This window comes from Chiloscyllium punctatum, chromosome 25 (assembly GCF_047496795.1).
Source record: "Chiloscyllium punctatum isolate Juve2018m chromosome 25, sChiPun1.3, whole genome shotgun sequence".
In the NCBI taxonomy this organism is placed as follows: domain Eukaryota; kingdom Metazoa; phylum Chordata; class Chondrichthyes; order Orectolobiformes; family Hemiscylliidae; genus Chiloscyllium; species Chiloscyllium punctatum.
Window position 1 is genome coordinate 46,247,888 of NC_092763.1, and position 17,056 is coordinate 46,264,943.

Consider the following 17,056-nt stretch of genomic DNA (forward strand, 5'->3'; position numbering starts at 1 on the left):
AAACATCACAGAAGCGCTTCACAGGAGGCTCCCAAGCACTGAGGATGCCACCTAGACAGGGGATGAAACGTCTGCAACACTAATGCCTAGCTCGGCGAACAGAACCACAACAGTTATCTCATTATTATACCACCATCTTGAAGTTTATCCATTCGGTGCGTAGGAAATGAGGCATGCTAATGAAAGTGTCTGTGACATTGTCATGTTGACTGCTTTTGTACCTATACAGAGCAGTTGAGCAACAGCGCAACTTACTTTGTAACATCTATGCCAAAATTGCCACCTGTTTCCATATGTTGGTGAGCAGGACTTTATAAGGTTGACTGAGTAGACTCTTTTTTTGTTTCTAGTGCTTTAGTTCAATACCTGTTTGTTTCTTCATGGTTGGATTTTTTTGATTTTGGCTTTCTTTGCTATTTTAGCAGAATGTTGAGTATCAATGGCACTACGAATCAGTGTAATGTAGACTAGATAAGGATGCCAAATGTTTGTCTGAGGATATTTAATTTGCACAATGTTGTAAGGATTCATAACTGGATTGTAGTCGGAGACTAGCCAAACGTATTATTTTAACTTGAATTTCATCACTGAAGTTGCAGATGTTGAGGTGCATTTATTATCCAGAAACATTGCCACTGTTGTAGTCTCCCCCTGGCTTCACATTTCCTAATATCTTTGATCATTTAACTGTTGGAAGAGCAAAGTAGGAAACAACTGCAGTCTGAACCAGTTCTGAAGAACTCCTTATCTGACTCAATGTTACTGTCTGTGTCTGCCAGTTATTATACAAATTAATTTTAGTATTCTATTCCTTTCTTGATCAGTGCACTGTATGACCACTCCATTTTGATGCATGCTTTGTGTAGAGAATACTCCTTTAATTGTCGTCTTGTACCTCTGGCAGAGTTGGCTAGTCAATGAGTTGGAAGTACTTGTGAGTATAGAGGAGGCTCGTCGTCACTTGAACTCCCTACTGGATGACCGGAAGATATTGGCACGAGAGTTGTCTGTGTTAGTAGGGAAGAAAGAAGCCCACCATCCACCACCCAAACTCCGGGTAAGTCTTCACCAATCTTTCACCAAAGGCTAAGCCAATTTTTATTTGAGATACAACCTTGTGTTTGGCCACTTCCTTAACTTTTGACTAGGTCCAGGAGCCTTCAGTATTTTTAAGATCGCAAAGGCATAAAATAACAGCCTTTTTAGAACATTTGGGAGGAATCTTGTGGAGGCAGCTGGGTTCTTGTATGCTACTTGGACAATTTGAAGAGACCTTTTTTGTTGCTCTCACAGGGAAGGCTTGCTGAACCACACTTCAGTCACAGGAATCCAAGTCCTGCGGTTGGAAGTCCCAACTAGCATTGGCCAGAGATCTGATGCTTGTAGGCCCTGCAAGGTTTTGAAGAAGTGAATGCTGCGAGGAAAAACACCCCAGAGTGTTTGAATTCTCAGATCCCAGGACAGAACCCATTCCAACATTTCCCTAAGGTTTGAGTTGCAGGTACAGGGAGTTGGAATGGCACCTGGCAAGCTCATCTCTGCCAGATGTCCAGCCCTTCATTAGGCTTTTTGTTTTCTTTAAAGAACCCTCACTCCCACAGTGACATCTTGTGCCCTGCATAGAAACAGATGCCTCATCAGCTTAATTTAATTCCCAGGAATGCTGACCTTCCAAGGAAGGAAAGACAATTCAGCAATGGTAGGAATTTCCATGAGTAATCTGGGAAGCACAGCAGAAATTCTTCCCAAAGGAACATACTAAGGGGAGCTTGAAGCAATTGCAGCCATCAGCCATGATCAAATGGGAGAGCAGATGCAATTGGCTGAATAGCTTAATTCTACTAATGTATCTTGTGGTCTCCTGGCTGAGGCCCTTCAGTGATCTTTTTTCAACTGGTCATTTTTAAGGGCCTTGCTTAATGGGGTGGGAAGGTTAATCATGGCCCATGTTCCCCACAACTGGAGTCTCAAAGCTGGTAGTGTTTGAGTATGCCATCACCCTTTCTCCCTTCAAACTTGTCATCTCTGGGGACAGAATATTCCAGTCGTGATTTTAGTTTTGTGTCCAGATACAACATTATTTCTGCAAGAAATAAGTCAACCCTTCAGATTAATAATCCCATCATTAAATAATTTGCTAAGTTTTTCAGTACTGTTTATCACTTCTTGCCACTTGCTGAATACTTCAAGACCTTCAATATATTTACAATATTTTCTACTCCTATCTTTAAATTCTGTACTGTGGAGAAAATAAGTATTGGCTGTAATTGACTGTTCCTTCATTAAACTTGATTTCTTCCCCAGTCCTCCTTCAAATTAACTCTTTGTTTCTCTGCAGCGTCGAACTTTTACATTGACTGAGTTAATGAAAACCACTGAACAGGATCCATCTATAAACAAGCAGATTGAAAGTGTTGAGACAGAAATAGAACTCAGGTATCTGTGGAAGGAAGTGTGTTCGTTCAGAGAATTGCATTTGGCATGGTTTTGACTTCTGCTTCACTTGTGTTTTCTTGAACCATGTTTAAAACGTCAATGTTCTGAGGAAGAATCACCAGATCCAAATGTTAACGCTGATTTCTCTCAGCAGATGCTGTCAGATCTGCTGAGCTTTTGCAGCATCTACAGTTATTGACATTTTAAAAGAAATCTTGGATTTTTATTTAAGTTCTGTCAATTCATAGAGTACAGAATTAGATTGCATTTATTCTATTTAAGTTCTTGTAGCATCCATAATATATATTTAAGTTTGTGGGTAATTTGATGATCTTGTTAACTATCTTGTGGCTTGTTCCTGGTGGGGCAGCAATGAAGGGAGAAATTAAGTGAGAAATGAAGTTGCAAAGCCTTAAAGATTTTTCTTGTTTTCTAGTTAGAATGGCTTTTGCATTTTGTCATTGTATAATAAAATAACTAAATCATAATTACTTTGAAACCCTTCCAACATTTCCTCCTAGTCCATTTTCAGCAGAATTCTTGTTGCTGCTTTTTTGGTTAGGGAAAAGTTAGCTGGGTTCATTGCTGATCTAGGCTTGCTCAATGTATGTTACTCAGTTTTTTGAGTGGTCTTCGTTTTCCTGAGGGTCTATATCTAAGTCTAGAATTTTTTCACCGCAAATGATTTTCTGGCCTGTCTGCAGTCAAAGTAATACTTGTGTATCTTGAATCTATCAATGTCATATTCTGGTATCTTGACTGTTCAAAGTGCTCTTTGAAATGAGGGAGAAGCCTCTTGGGTCACTTGCTGCTCAAGTTCAAATCAAAGAATTGCATTCACCAGGTAAATTATACATAACCTTGCTACCTTGAATGTTTTTGTACAGGTTAGTTACAAGTAACACCTTGTGGAATCAACATACAGCCTAAGTTTTAATGCCCAATACAAGTATTGTTAATAGAGTTTGTGTTCGAGCAAGGATGAGTAGATACTTAATTTGGAAGCAAAGTTGTCAATTTTTTTTTTGCATTTGTTCAGCACTGCTTCAATTACTGTGCAGAGTGCTCCTTTTTGAGGAGCCAGATTTTGCATAATTGTTCATTCAGCATACAGTTGACAGCTTGCTCTTGGTACCAATTGCACGGTCTGCTAACTAATATTTTGACATGAAAAAGTTGAGGTTTTGGATCAAGATGTACTGTCAGTAATGCTACCTTTAAAATTTTTTTAAAAACCACAGTTCCTGATTTAGTTTTTCATATTGCACCATCTGGAGTTTTGTAATTTTTGTCGTCTTGAAGCTAAATCATTTGAGGGAAACTTTAAGAATTTGTACAATCCAAATTTAAAAGTGAAACAACTGGTTCTTGTGCCAGCGTTGTAGTTTGGGTCTGAGGATTTCTTGGTTGTTGGCTTGTTAGAGCTTTTTGTTTTGGCTTAAATTACTGCAATTTTTGTATATTCACTTGTGTCTCATTTCCAGGAGTGCTCAAATTGCTGACCTTCAACAGAAATTGATGGATGCAGACAATGAGGAAAGGTTGAAGCATCGTTGGGAAACAATTGCTACTATTGTAGAGGCCAAATGTGGGCTAAAATGGCTAATGGGAGAGGTAAGTGTTGTGTGGTGATGGAGAAGCACCGCTCAGACAGCATCCAAGGAACAGGAGAATCAATGTTTTTGAGAATCAACCCTTCAACAGGAATGAGGCTTGTGAGCTGGGAGTCTGAGGTAAATGGGAGGGGGTCAGGCTGGGGGAAAGGTAGCTGGGAATGTGGTAAATAAAGGTGGGGGATTAAAGGTGATAAGTCAGAGGGTGGGAAGGAAAATGGACAGGTTAAGAGGGCAGTGCTGAGTTGGAGTCATGGGACTGGGGTAAGGTGGGGGGATGCGGGAATGAGGAAACTGGTGAAATCCACATTGATCCTGTGTGGTTGCAGGATTCCAAGGCAGAAGATGAAGCGTTCTTCCTCCAGGTGGTTAGGGTTTGGCGACAGGAGGCCCAGGACCTGCATGTCCTTTGGGGAGGGGGAGTTAGTGTTCTCAGACATGGGGCAGTGGGCTTGGTTGGTGCATGTGTCCCAGAGATGTTATTGAAATGATCTGCATGTTGGCATCCTGTCTCCCCAATGTAGAGGAGACCACATTGGATGCAATGAATACAGGAGATGGTGTGTGGAAGTACAGGTACGTTTCTGTTGGATGTGGAAGACTTTGACTGGGGTGGGGGGAGGAGGAAAGGAAGTTGTGGATGCAGGTTTTGCGCTACTTGCATTGGCAGGGGAAGATATCGGGCGTGAGCTGGTATGGGTGTGAATCTGACCAGGGAATCGTGGAGAGAATGGTCTCTCAAACACAGAGGGGGTGGGGAAGGAAATATATCCCAAGTGGGTGGGGCCTGTTTGTAGATGGCAGAAGTGGTGGAGGATGTGATTTATGCAGAAGTTGGTGGGGTGGAAGGTGAGGACTGGGACATTCTGTCCTTGTTACGATTCGAGGGGTGAGGTTCAAGTGTGGAGATGCACTAGTGGGCATCGTCAACCATGAGAGAGGAGAAATTGTGCTCTTTGAAGGAGGCCACCTGTGATGCTCGATGGTAGAATTGGTCATCTTGGGAGTAGGTTCAGTGGAGGAAATGGGAATAAGGGATAGCTGTTTTAAAGGAGGCCGGGTCAGAGGAGTTGTAGTCCAGGTAGCTGTGGGAGTTGGTGGGTTTGTAGTAGGTATCAGTAGTTCGATCACCAGAGCAGGAGAGTTTCAGAAGGGGAGGTAGGTGTTTAAGATGGTCCAGGTGAATTTGAGGAGAAAGTGAGGACTGCAGATGCTGGACATCAGAGCTGAAAAATGTGTTGCTGGAAAAGCGCAGCAGGTCAGGCAGCATCCAAGGAGCAGGAGAATCGACGTTTTGGGCAGAAGGGCTTCTGCCCGAAACGTCGATTCTCCTGCTCCTTGGATGCTGCCTGACCTGCTGTGCTTTTCCAGCAACACATTTTTTTCAGGTGAATTTGAGGTCAGGATAGAAGGTGTTGGTGAATTTAATGAACTTGTCAACCACCTCATGGGAGTAAGAGGTAGCACCGATAGTCATTGATGTAGTGGAGGAGAAGGTGGGGAATGGTGCTGGTGTAGCTGTCCTAATGGGAGTGGTAAGGAATTAATAAAATTTGACTCTGCTATTCCTGTTTGCCATAATTAGGATTTTGTAAAATCAAAAGTTCAAGTAAATTTCTGACTGGAAGAACAGTGCATTTTGTATTGGAAAAGTCAAAATGTCATACTGAGGCTCTTCCTGAAATGAACTACTTATATTTGCAAATAAGGAGCCCAGCTTCTGTTTTCTGCATCCACTGACCGGCTGAGTTTGCCCCCAGGCAAAGAGCGGACTGTGGCTTTTGAGTATACTTAAAGGATTTGCGCCTCAACTTTGCTCATTATGTCATCAATTTTATGATACTGGCCCATATTTAGCAGGTGCAGACCAAGTAGCCTGCCAATCTTGTTCACTCTTAGGTGTCTGGCTTTCTGCAACATGAATTTGTTAATGTAACTATTGTCTTGACTCTTTCTGCCAGGAGCAGGGATCCTGCTCTGCATGTAGGTACAAATATCTGAATCTCTCTCCCGTTGGATGAAATAATCTGTTCCTGAATCTTTTGCACTTTTTGAATTTTGTGTGAGCTGGCTTGATAATTCAAAATGAGCTTATTTTTAAAGTCACCAAAATGGTGCAAAAGGTTGCTTTAATCTTGCACTTGTTGCAATTGCAGCTAGTGATTCCTTTTATTCTTTAATAGGGGAAACATAACATTATTTTTCTTTCTTAAAGCTGGTAACAAGTAAAGTATCATATGGTAAACTGGAGAGTGAATTCAGTCAGGCAAAAGCTGACAGTGCAGAGTTGCAGAAGACAGTAATTGAAGAACAAACACGAATTGCTGAAATGGAGACTGACCATCAGCAACAGCTGCTAGATCAAGAACAGCGACACCAAGATAAGGTTAACAACATATCATTTTAACAGTTTCAGTTTTATTTTTCCCAAACTTGAGTGTTTAGCTTTTTTTCTTACCATCCTGTTTGCCATCTTAGATATTGTGCAGTTATATGTAAAATCCACTGCAGCAACTTGCTAAACCACCTTTTCAAAAACCCATTCCAGCCAGTGCCAATCACTTCAAAAGCAAATGCACCTAGAAGTGTATGTACTTGGTTAGCTGCAAACTCCCCCACCCTTCATGAGGGCACATGCCATCCTAACTTGGAGCTGTCATCATTCCTTCACTAGGTCAAAATTTTAAAATTTCCTCTTGATCAATATTATAGGTATACCACATCATATGAACTGCAGTAATCTAAGAGATAGCTCACTCCATGTCTGGGGCAAATGAGGATAGGCAGTAAACACTGAAAAATCCTCATTTGTTTTGCAAGCTTCCATGTGAATTTTGTTTTTCCTCACCTATGGTAACATGACCTTTTTAACAGCAACATTACTTTGCAAAACACTAGAGTCTGGAATCCAAGTCATCTCTTCTACCCCTCTTAAATTGTAACATTTTGCTTTTGCATTGAATTACCCCTTAGAATGTTAGGTAGATAAATTTGCATATTTCCAACACTGGGTTCAAATGATACAATTTCAAGGGCCTAAGTTCCTAATTTGTCTTCAAATTTATCTCTTGACCTGAATCCTCTGCAATATTTTTAATCGGGTGAGGGCGGAGTGCAAGAATAATGTTGACCACCATTAAATCTCTCCAATGCATTTCCTCCGGTTCGCAGTAGTTGAATGGGAATCATTCTTCTGACTTCAAAAAAAATGAATTGACAAGAATCTTCATCTTAGTTATCCAAATATTAAAATTAATTGATGCCTATTTAAAACTCGCATTAGTGCTTTTTACTGATTCTGATTGCTCCCTAGGTGCTTTATCTGCTCAGCCAGTTGCAAGAAAGTTCTAATCTACAAAAGGAGTCAGCTCCTGATCAAGAGTCCCAGCTTGTGGAAAGGCTGAAATTCCAAGTAAGTCTTTCAAAATAAAACTTATTCATTCAAATCATCCTGATTTCGTGCATGTGTGCTATCTTTTCACAGGTTTAGATGATTATGAACCTGTACTCGCTTATACCGCCATCTTCAATGTGGTGGTCAACATTTTCATGACTTGTGTTCGGGCTTATGGTGGAGAAGGAAACTGTTGTGGAATAATAGTTACCATTTGAGTTGATGTATTGAGAATTTTAAACTTTTTTTTTACAATTTGACAGGATGAAGAAATCAAAAAGATGAAAGAACTGTGTGAAAGGAATCAGCAGCTGATGGAAGAGAATGAGACTTTTAAGCAGGTACGTAAATACTGAATGCAGTAATCTAGAGCAGAGAAACAAAATCTGAAATTGCTGGCAGCATCTGTGGAGAGAAAGCAGGGTTAATGTTTCTGGTGCTGTGATCCTCCCTCAGAACTGAATGCGAATTTAACTCTGCTTTCTTTTCGCAGATGCTGCCAGATCTGAGCTTTTAGCAATCTGTTTTTGTTTGATTTCCAGCACCTGCAGTTCTATTATTTTGTCTAGTGTGGACAGAAATAGATATGAAAATAAGAGGAACATCAATTATCTAGCAGTCTATTATCTGAACAAGATCACACGGTCCTGATGCTTGGCTACGTGTTATCTGGCATTCTATTTAACCCAATGAAATACTCACTGCCCTTCGGATAATTGAGGTTGCTCTGTACATGTATTTTCAAGTTACGATTTGTAGTGTGGCAGCTTGACATTGCCTCCTTCCTAGAGTATTGTTGATACCTCTTGGTTTCCTTATTTAAAGAAGGTAAACCCTGGTGAGTGCAAAAGAGTTACTAGAATAACTACTCCTTGTCTCTGAAGTCCTTCATTCCAGGTATCAGATTAGCTTTATTCTCCTTGAAGCAGAGAAGATTAAGAGATGACCTTTTGAGGTATTTTGACGGGGCAAAGAAATTCTGTATCCACTAGTTAGACTGTCAGTAACTAGGGGTCACAATTTCAAGATTGTCAACAACAGCAAGGAGCAAGATGAGGCGAAACTACTTTAATCCATTGTTAAGATTTGAAATGCAAAGCCTGTAAGAGTGGTGGAGCTGGGTTCAAAGAGGCTTCAGAGGAAAGCTGGATATACGTTCTTCAGTGCTGAATTAGAGGACTGAAGAGTGGAACTAGTTGGTAGCTCTTTTGGGAGCCAGCACACCAACCAATGGGTTGAATGCCCTCTGGACTGCAAACTTCTATTACTGAGTCTTTGAGTTGGATTGTGATTGGAAGGTAATATTCTTGACTGGCCAAAAACCAAATGTTATTTAAGTACATACCAGAGATTACAAAATGCATTTAGTTTTCAATAGAACATACATTGTCGTATGCTCAGAACATGCCCCTGCCCCTCTTACCAACTTCCATGACAATCTAACCATTCCCTTCTGGATTTCAATGGGTTTTTTTTGTTGGTTGCCATCAAGCAGAAACTAAACTGAATCAATTATGTAAGTGTTGTCACTACAAGAGTAGATCAAAAGGTAGAAATTCTGCAGCAAGTAACTCATCTTTTTTCATCTTTATTTCACCACATTCCTGATTTGCTTGAATAAATTCAGTGCTACCAACAGACTTGATACCATCCAGGGTAATTTATTGGCCCAAGCTTCTCCACATTTTTACAATTCACATCCTTCACTACTGACTCTTCTTGCAGCAGTTTGTGCCATCTAGCTGATGCACTGCAGTGATTCACCTCATTTAAGGCATTTTGGCATTTACCAAACCCAATTCCTCTATCACCCACGAAGCCAAGCAGGGTAGCAGATATGTAGAGGCAGCATCATCTGCAAATCCCCCCTTCAAGCTGCATCATTCTAACTTTGAACTATCACTGGGTCATAATCCTGGTACGCTCTCTTAGCACTCTATGTATGATGATCCGATTATTGTACTGAAGACTTAGTCATTGGGCTATCAGTACCCTTAGCCAAGTTGTTCCAGCCAGAACATTGAGAATATACCTGGCAATGAAAAATCCCTAGCTATGTGATATGCACAATAAGTAAGACAAATTCAGCTTGATCAGTTACTACCCAATCAGTAAAATTCAGCAAATTGGAGCAACATTTGGTCAACCTCTCTGCTTCATTTGACTTCTCACAAGGTCACTCTTGCTGTGGAAGCATTATAGCCTTGGTCCAAAATGAATTCCAGAAATAAGAAGCATTCATTCTCTGATCACTTCACTTCAGGAATTCCTCCAGAATAGTATCTCTGGTCTAGCACTCATCAGCCGCTTCACCAAAAATCTTCCTTCATCACGTCTGAAGTGGGGCATTCACTGTAAAATGTTCAGTGCCACATTCTGCTCCTATTGTGGTACCTGTGTCCATATACTGCAATACCTGGGCAGTTTCCAGGCTTGGGCCAATAAGAGTGAATTAACATTGCCAAAAGTGCTAGGCAATGAATCTCAATACAGAATCTAACAATCTCCCCTTCACATCAATGGCATTATTATCATTGGAGTCTGACAACTATCCACTTCCTAGGCTTTTCTATAAAAGATAGAAAGGCAAAAGGGCACAGTCATTCAATTACTGAAATAGCCTTTTTATTTGAATTGCAGAAATAGGATGAATAAACATTTTGGTTGTAGGTATGTGTCTAAATGTGTGGCACTAGAAAAGCACAGCCAGTCAGGTCGCATCTGACGAACAGGAGAATCGCCATTTTGGGGAGCCTCATTCCTGATGAAGGGCTTATGTCCAGAACGTCAATTCTCCTGCTCCCTGGATACAGCCTGACTGGCACTACTTTTCCAGCGCCACACTTTTCAACTCTGATCTCCAACATCTCAGTCCTCACTTTCTCCTTGCAGATGTCTGTGCATATTTTGGTCTAACCAGATGCTTAGGACCTCCAAGTTTGAAGTTGTATGTTAAACTTGTAGGCTGAGAATAGAAGACAATTGTCACCCATTTTAGATTCACCTTAACATGGGACATTTTAAATGCACAGCTCCTAACCTTCTAATTCACCACTGCTTTCAATAAATGTCATCTACTGTTGGGAAATATTGTCTCTTCTGTGCAGATTCTGCACAGAAATCAAATAAGTGGTGCCCCAATCTGTGTAAACACTCTACCTTAGTTTATGCAATTACTGTTGGAATGGAAATTTTAGTTTTGGCTGTTTACTCCTTGCAGAAACTGAACCTGCTCCAATATACAACCAGTAAGTTGGGTGATAGCAACCTAACGAGCCTACCGACCGAGCCTTCATCGTCTCCCTTTGACTATGTTCCTCCCAAGGTAAGGAAAGAGGTTTTTAAATCAAATGTTCAGACATATTTCCACTGCTCCCTCTAAGTTGTGTGGCTGTGCCTTTTGAGGTTGACTAATTGACTTTCAATTCTGGACTCTGTTGCACCCTGATCTCTGGGGTTTATGCAGTTATGGGAGGAAAAAAATAATGAAATATAACATGTTGGTTCCTTTTAATATTCAAATCTATCTACCTTTTAAAGCTGAGCATCTACAGCTGTCTGAGCAAGAGAACCCTCCTGGAACACTGTCCTACACAGCATTGTTTGGAAGGGTTTGCCCCAATGGACTGCTGTGGTTCAAGGCAGCTTGCAGCTCTCAGCAAGTTGGAGCTGCATTTGTGGAGAGAAACTACTGTTTACTTAGCATTACTAACCTTTTCTTGATCACAGCTGGGAAACGTTGGAAATATAATTGGCTATTATCCTACACCTTTCATTCAAAACCCAAAAAGTCTGGGGTGAACGAGAGATGAATTGCCCTTTACAGCCAAAGGAAATGGTAATAGCATATATTTTTTAAAAAAGCATGCTTAAAAGATATTTTTAAGCTTTCATTGACTTCACATTTTCGGGGGGGAAAATATTTCTGAAGTTTGTTTTTAACCACCCCCCCCCCCCCCCCCCAAAATCAGGCCTAATTTGTCCAATGTGTGCAGGTGAGTTTCCTGACAGTATGTAGACAGGCTGACAAGGGGCGAGGCCACATTAGATCTGGTACTGGGTAAAGAACCTGGCCAGGTGTTGGATTTGGAGGTAGGTGAGCATTTTTGGTGATAGTGACCACTATTTGGTTGTTATTATGGAAGGGGATAGATATATACCTCAGGGCAAGAGTTTATCTGAGGAAAAGGCAATTACAATGCAATTGAATAAGATTTAGGATGCATAGAATGGGAAAGGAAACTACAGGGGATGGGCACAATTTAAAATGTGGAGCTTATTAAAGGACCAGCTATTGCGTGTCCTTGAGTATGTACCTGTCGGGCAGGGAGGAAGTTGTCAAGCATGGGAGCAGTGTTTTACTAAAGAAGCTGAATCTCTTGTCAAGAGGAAGAAGGCGGCTTATGTTGGGATGAGATGTGAAGGCTCAATTAGGGCGCTTGAGAGTTACAAGTTGGCCAGGAAAGACCTAAGAGTTAAGAGCCAGGAGGGGATATGAGAAGTCATTGGATAGGATCAAGGAAAATCCTAAGGCTTTCTGTAGGTGCATCAGAAATAAAAGAATGACTAGACTAAGATTCGAGCCAATCAATGATATTAGTGGGAAGTTGTGCATGGAGTCAGAGGAGATGGGGAAGCACTAAATGAATATTTTTTCTTTTTCTCGTGTGAATACTGTGGTAGAGAAGATTACTAAGATACAGGTTACCGGACTAGATTGGATTGAGGTTTACAAGGAGGAGCTGTTAACAATTGAGAAGTGTAAAAAAATAAGTCCCCTGGGACCAGATGGGATTCCTAGGATTCTCTGGGAAGCCAGGGAGGAGATTGCAGAGCCTTTGGCTTTGATCTTTGTCTACTGGAATAGTGCCAGAAGACTGGAGGATAGCAAATGTTGCTCCCTGTTCAAGGGGAGTAGACAATCCTGATAATTATAGACCAGTGAGCCTTCTTTCAGTTATGGCTAAGGTGTTGGAAAAGGTTGAGAGGATTTATAGGATTTCCTAGGAATAAGCTGATTAGAGATAGTCAAAACATGGGTTTTTGAAGGGTAGGTCATGCCTCATAAACCTTGAGTTCTTTTGAGAAGGCGACTAAACAGATGGATGAGGGTAAAGTAGTTGATTTGATGTATATGGATTTCAGTAAAGTGCTTGATAAGGTTCCCCATGTAGGCTATTGCACAAAATATGGAGGTGTGGAATTGAGGGTGATTTGGCATTTTGATCAGAAATTGGTGAGCTGAAAGAAGACAGTGGTGGTTGATGCGAAATGTTCATCCTGGAGTTCAATTGCTAGTGGTATACCACAAGAATCTGTTTTGGGTCCACTGCTGTTTAGTCATTTTTGACTATCTGGATGACAGCATGGAAGCATGGTTTAGTAAATTTGCGGATCACCCTAAAGTTGGTAGAGTTGTGGATAGTGGAGAAGGATATTGTAGGTTAGAGGGGCATAAATAACTGCAGAGCTGTGCTGTGAGGTGGCAAATGACGTTTAATGCAGATAAGTGTGAGGCGATTTACTTTTGGAGGGAGCAACAGGAATAAAGACTAGGCTAATAATAGTCGTGGTAGTGTAGATGAGCAGAGATCTGTGTCCATGTACATAGATCCCTGAAAGTTGCCACCCAGGTTGATAGGGTTGTTAAGATATATGGTGTTGTTTTTTATTTGGTAGAGGGATTGAGTTTTGGAACCACGAGGTCGTGCTGCAGCTGTACAAAACTCTGATCTGGCTCCACTTGGGATATTGCATATAGTTCTGGTCCCACATTACAGGAAGGATGTGGAAGCTTTGCAAAGGGTTCAGAGAAGATTTGCTAACATGTTGTCAGGTTTGGAGGGAAGGTCTTGTGAGGAAAGGCCGAGGGACTTGAGGCTGTTTTCGTTGGAGAGAAGGGTGAGCGATGACTTGAGACATACAAAGTAATCGGAGTTAAATAGGGTGGACAGTGAATCCTTTTTTCCTATGCCTATGAGGAGGCATAGCTTTAAATTGAGGGATATTAGATATAGAACATCTGACATGAATTTCTTTACTCAGTAGTAAGGGTGTAGAATGCACTGCCTGCAACAGGAGTAGACTTGCCAACTTTAAGGGCATTTAAATGGTCATTGGATCATATGGATGAAAATGGAATAGTATAGGTTAGATGGGCTTCAGATTGGTTTCACAGGTCAGCACAACAGCAAAGGCTGAAGGGCCTGTACTGTTCTATGTTCTAGTGCATTTTGCAAGACACCGTTTGAGAGGCAAACCAACATCACCACCTCTACATAAGAGGAGAGTGCTGACTGGTTGACAAGTGAATTTTGGGAGAAATTATGTCATGGAGAATTAATGTTGATTGGTCATTAATGTCCATGCTTTGGCTAAATTTTTAAACCAGGCAGGCTAATCCTGATTTAGGACGCTTTTTTCCCTGAGAAATGAACCGACAAAATTTGTCACTATTTTGAGTTGAAATGAGTACAATGTATTTATATTCTGGCTGTAAAGAGCAAGGGCTCAGCTCTTTAATCTGCAGTATCCAGTACATGCAAATACACCACAATGTAAGCCCAGTTCAAGACCCTAATTTGGTTGTCAATGGAACTCCACTTGTAAGAATATCTAACAGAAGTCCAATTGCAGAATCAAATTTTTAGACAATTCTTTTAAGTATGGGTTGGCTAGTATAGTCATACCTAGAACAGTCAAAAACATGCTATTTTTGACACAATCTCCAAACCTTTGGAACACAATCTACATACCCAGCATTGCGCTGTTCCTGAAATTCCTATTCCACATTACTCCATTTGAGGTTGGCAGAATATCTCTTCCTTTTTGTTGTCTATGGCTTTACTGCAGTATACTGTTGGTGGTGAATATCACTTCTGCATAGTAGCAGCATGAAACAGCTATATTCCTGTAAACTCTTAATGCTTTGTCCTTCCAGGATAAGAGCACACTTGCCTGTGCAAGACAAAGCTTTAACATAATGTTTCAAGGTGTGTGCTGCCAAGTGACTTTTTTTTGTTTTGTTTAAAAGCAATCAGGATTTGTTTGTACTAATTTGCTGCTTAATAATAGTTCTTGAATGAATTGTGCCGTATAACTCAGCTTGAATTGTATGGTGTGCCTGTTCACTCCATCTTTCCAATTGGGTGAAGTGGATAAGCTTTTGTAGTTCTTTAGTTTTTAAAGTCATTGCCAAGCTGCTACTCCGCACAACAGTGGTTCTTGGATTTATCGTGGAGAATTCATATACCTTGTGCATGAATGATGAAATTCATGATGTAATCTCTTCTAACCAGCTACTGATTCTGTTGCTTTTAAAGAACATTTGAGGGGTCTGGTTCCAGTTAAGCTGCTGTAGTCATTATAGATATACAGCATGAAACAGACTCTTCAGGCCAACTTGTCCATGCCAGATATCCTCCATTATTTGGCTTGGTTACTTTTTTATTAATCTACCTTTTTTTTTATCCTTTAGCCAAAGAACAGGAGGAAGACGACGGCAAAGCCGCATATGATGACCCCACGTGTGACTCTGGAAGAGCTATTATCTGACTCCGATTCTAATGGTGATACTGAAGATGATGATTGGGTCCCTAGTAAAATGAAAGAAAACAAAAAAGCCAATTTAGGGGTATGTTTTGTGCATATAAATCGATCCATCTATTTCCAATTTTGCTGTTCACATGTCTGGAACATCTGTTTCCATACTGCAGTGAAAGTGGAGGAACATTTTCAGTATTATTCTATATTTAAAACAGCAACAAAAAGACATCCTGTTACTGCATGTATTAATTAAGAAAGGAAGGTGATGGTAACTCAAAGTTTGGTGGGGGAGAGAAAGTGGGGGTTGAGAAGTAGGAAGAAAGGGTTGTGAAAGTGGGAGATTTATTGTCTTCGGTCCTGATCAAAGTGAAGTCATCCTGAATGGGAGATAAGCACTCTAGATAGTAGTAGATATCACTATTATCTATTAATTTGTACATAATAGTGTTATCTACTCCATAAAGTGTCTTTGGTACCAATTTGGAGCCCTATGTTGCAAAAGCCATTTCAGAAGGCAAGGGAACCCAGCACTCTGGTTCATAGCAGCAGATTAAAATTTAGTATGGTCTACAGCATGAAGTGGCTCTGCAGTAGCTGTTTGATACATGTACCCATTGTCTACAAGCATCTCGACTGACTTGGTTGATGGGCTGCCTAATTATTGTGCTGAACCAGTAAGTTCTCATGGTTCACTGGTAACAGTAATTAGTTAAAACTTAACCTGATGTGACTTCAATGGAAGTAAAAATCTAAATGAAAGCACAATTAGTTGATGCCTAGTCATTTTTCAACGTCGATTCCACACCGTGAAGCTGAGCATTTTGAATTTTTTTTTCTCTAGTGTTCCTGCAAAGGTCGTTGTGCCAACAAACAGTGCAAATGCAGGAAGAATAGAATGGATTGTGGTGACCACTGCAAATGTATTGCCAATCATTGTCACAATCGAGTCAATGTGGTGAGAATTCAGTTTTTGGTTTTAAAACTTTTCTTGGAACTCATTGAAATAATGGAGAGAAGAGCTACTGACTGCTTAATGATTTGTATTATTTTAGCCATCTTGAGAGATGACTTTTTTTTTATTTTCAAATTAAATGTAGTTTTGGGTTTTCTACTGTTCCCATTGTGTAACTTCTACAGTCATCTAGTTTTGGACACTTACTCTGAATTCTCTTTTCTATAGTGACAGCACCTCTGACTATCACTTAAACATTGTTCATCTTGCAGTCACCTGCTTTAAAGTAAACTGACACCAAACCAGTTGCCTGGGTACAGTCTATTTAAGAGTTACAAAATCCAGCCTTTATTCTTGTAGGTTGTCAGCCTGCTAGCTAATCCTTTTATACTTCTGGCTTCTGTTACGAGGTCATGGAGTCATACAGCATGGAAACAGACCTTTCGATCCAAACAGTGGATGCCGACTATAGTCCCAAGCTAAACTAGTCCCACCTGCCTGCACCTAGCCCATATCTGTCCAAACCTTCCATATTCATCCAAATGTGTGTTAAACATTGTAATTGTACCCACATCCACCACTTCCTCAGGAAGTTCATTCCACATGCAAACCACTCTGTGCAAAAAGAATTTGCCTCATGTTTTAAGTTTCTCACCTCTCCTTTTTAATGAGCTCCCTAGTCTTGGAATTCCCTAGGGAAAAAGACAATTACCATTAACTGTATGTGTATATATAAAAAAGGCCCTGCCATTAATTGTTAGCTCTGTCCCTTGTTTGTTGTACCAAAATGCAATACCTCACATTTATCCAGATTGAACTCCATCTGCATTTTTCTGCCCATTGACTCATTTGATCAAGATCTTGTCATCTTGATTATCTCAACCTCAGATTTTGCTTGTCTTTTTAGTAATTACTTATCTGATAGCATGAAATGGAGTGTTTGGGAAGTGTGCAGTGGTTTGAGGTTCTCAATAATTACAAGCTATGATTTGTAAAATCTCCTGCATTGTCTGTAAAAGTAGTCCCTCTAACAAGCTAAGCATAGAAACAAAGATTCTGTCCTCCAATGAGCAACACTACTTAAAACAATGCAAATCCAAGTAACTAACTACAGTT

The 17,056-nt window shown here is 40.5% G+C and overlaps 1 protein-coding gene across 4 annotated transcripts in view; it reads left to right on the forward strand.

Annotated features, from left to right (window-relative positions):
• kif4 (kinesin family member 4) overlaps positions 1 to 17,056 on the forward strand; it is a 72,965-nt gene that overhangs the window by 50,345 nt on the left and 5,564 nt on the right. For all 4 annotated transcript variants that reach the window (XM_072595202.1, XM_072595199.1, XM_072595200.1 and 1 more), the window contains exons 21-29: positions 905 to 1,057; positions 2,339 to 2,436; positions 3,921 to 4,050; positions 6,265 to 6,435; positions 7,363 to 7,461; positions 7,707 to 7,784; positions 10,664 to 10,768; positions 14,921 to 15,076; positions 15,830 to 15,943. In XM_072595202.1, the coding sequence (XP_072451303.1) occupies positions 905 to 1,057; positions 2,339 to 2,436; positions 3,921 to 4,050; positions 6,265 to 6,435; positions 7,363 to 7,461; positions 7,707 to 7,784; positions 10,664 to 10,768; positions 14,921 to 15,076; positions 15,830 to 15,943 (1,104 nt within the window). The remainder of the gene's footprint in view (positions 1 to 904; positions 1,058 to 2,338; positions 2,437 to 3,920; positions 4,051 to 6,264; positions 6,436 to 7,362; positions 7,462 to 7,706; positions 7,785 to 10,663; positions 10,769 to 14,920; positions 15,077 to 15,829; positions 15,944 to 17,056) is intronic.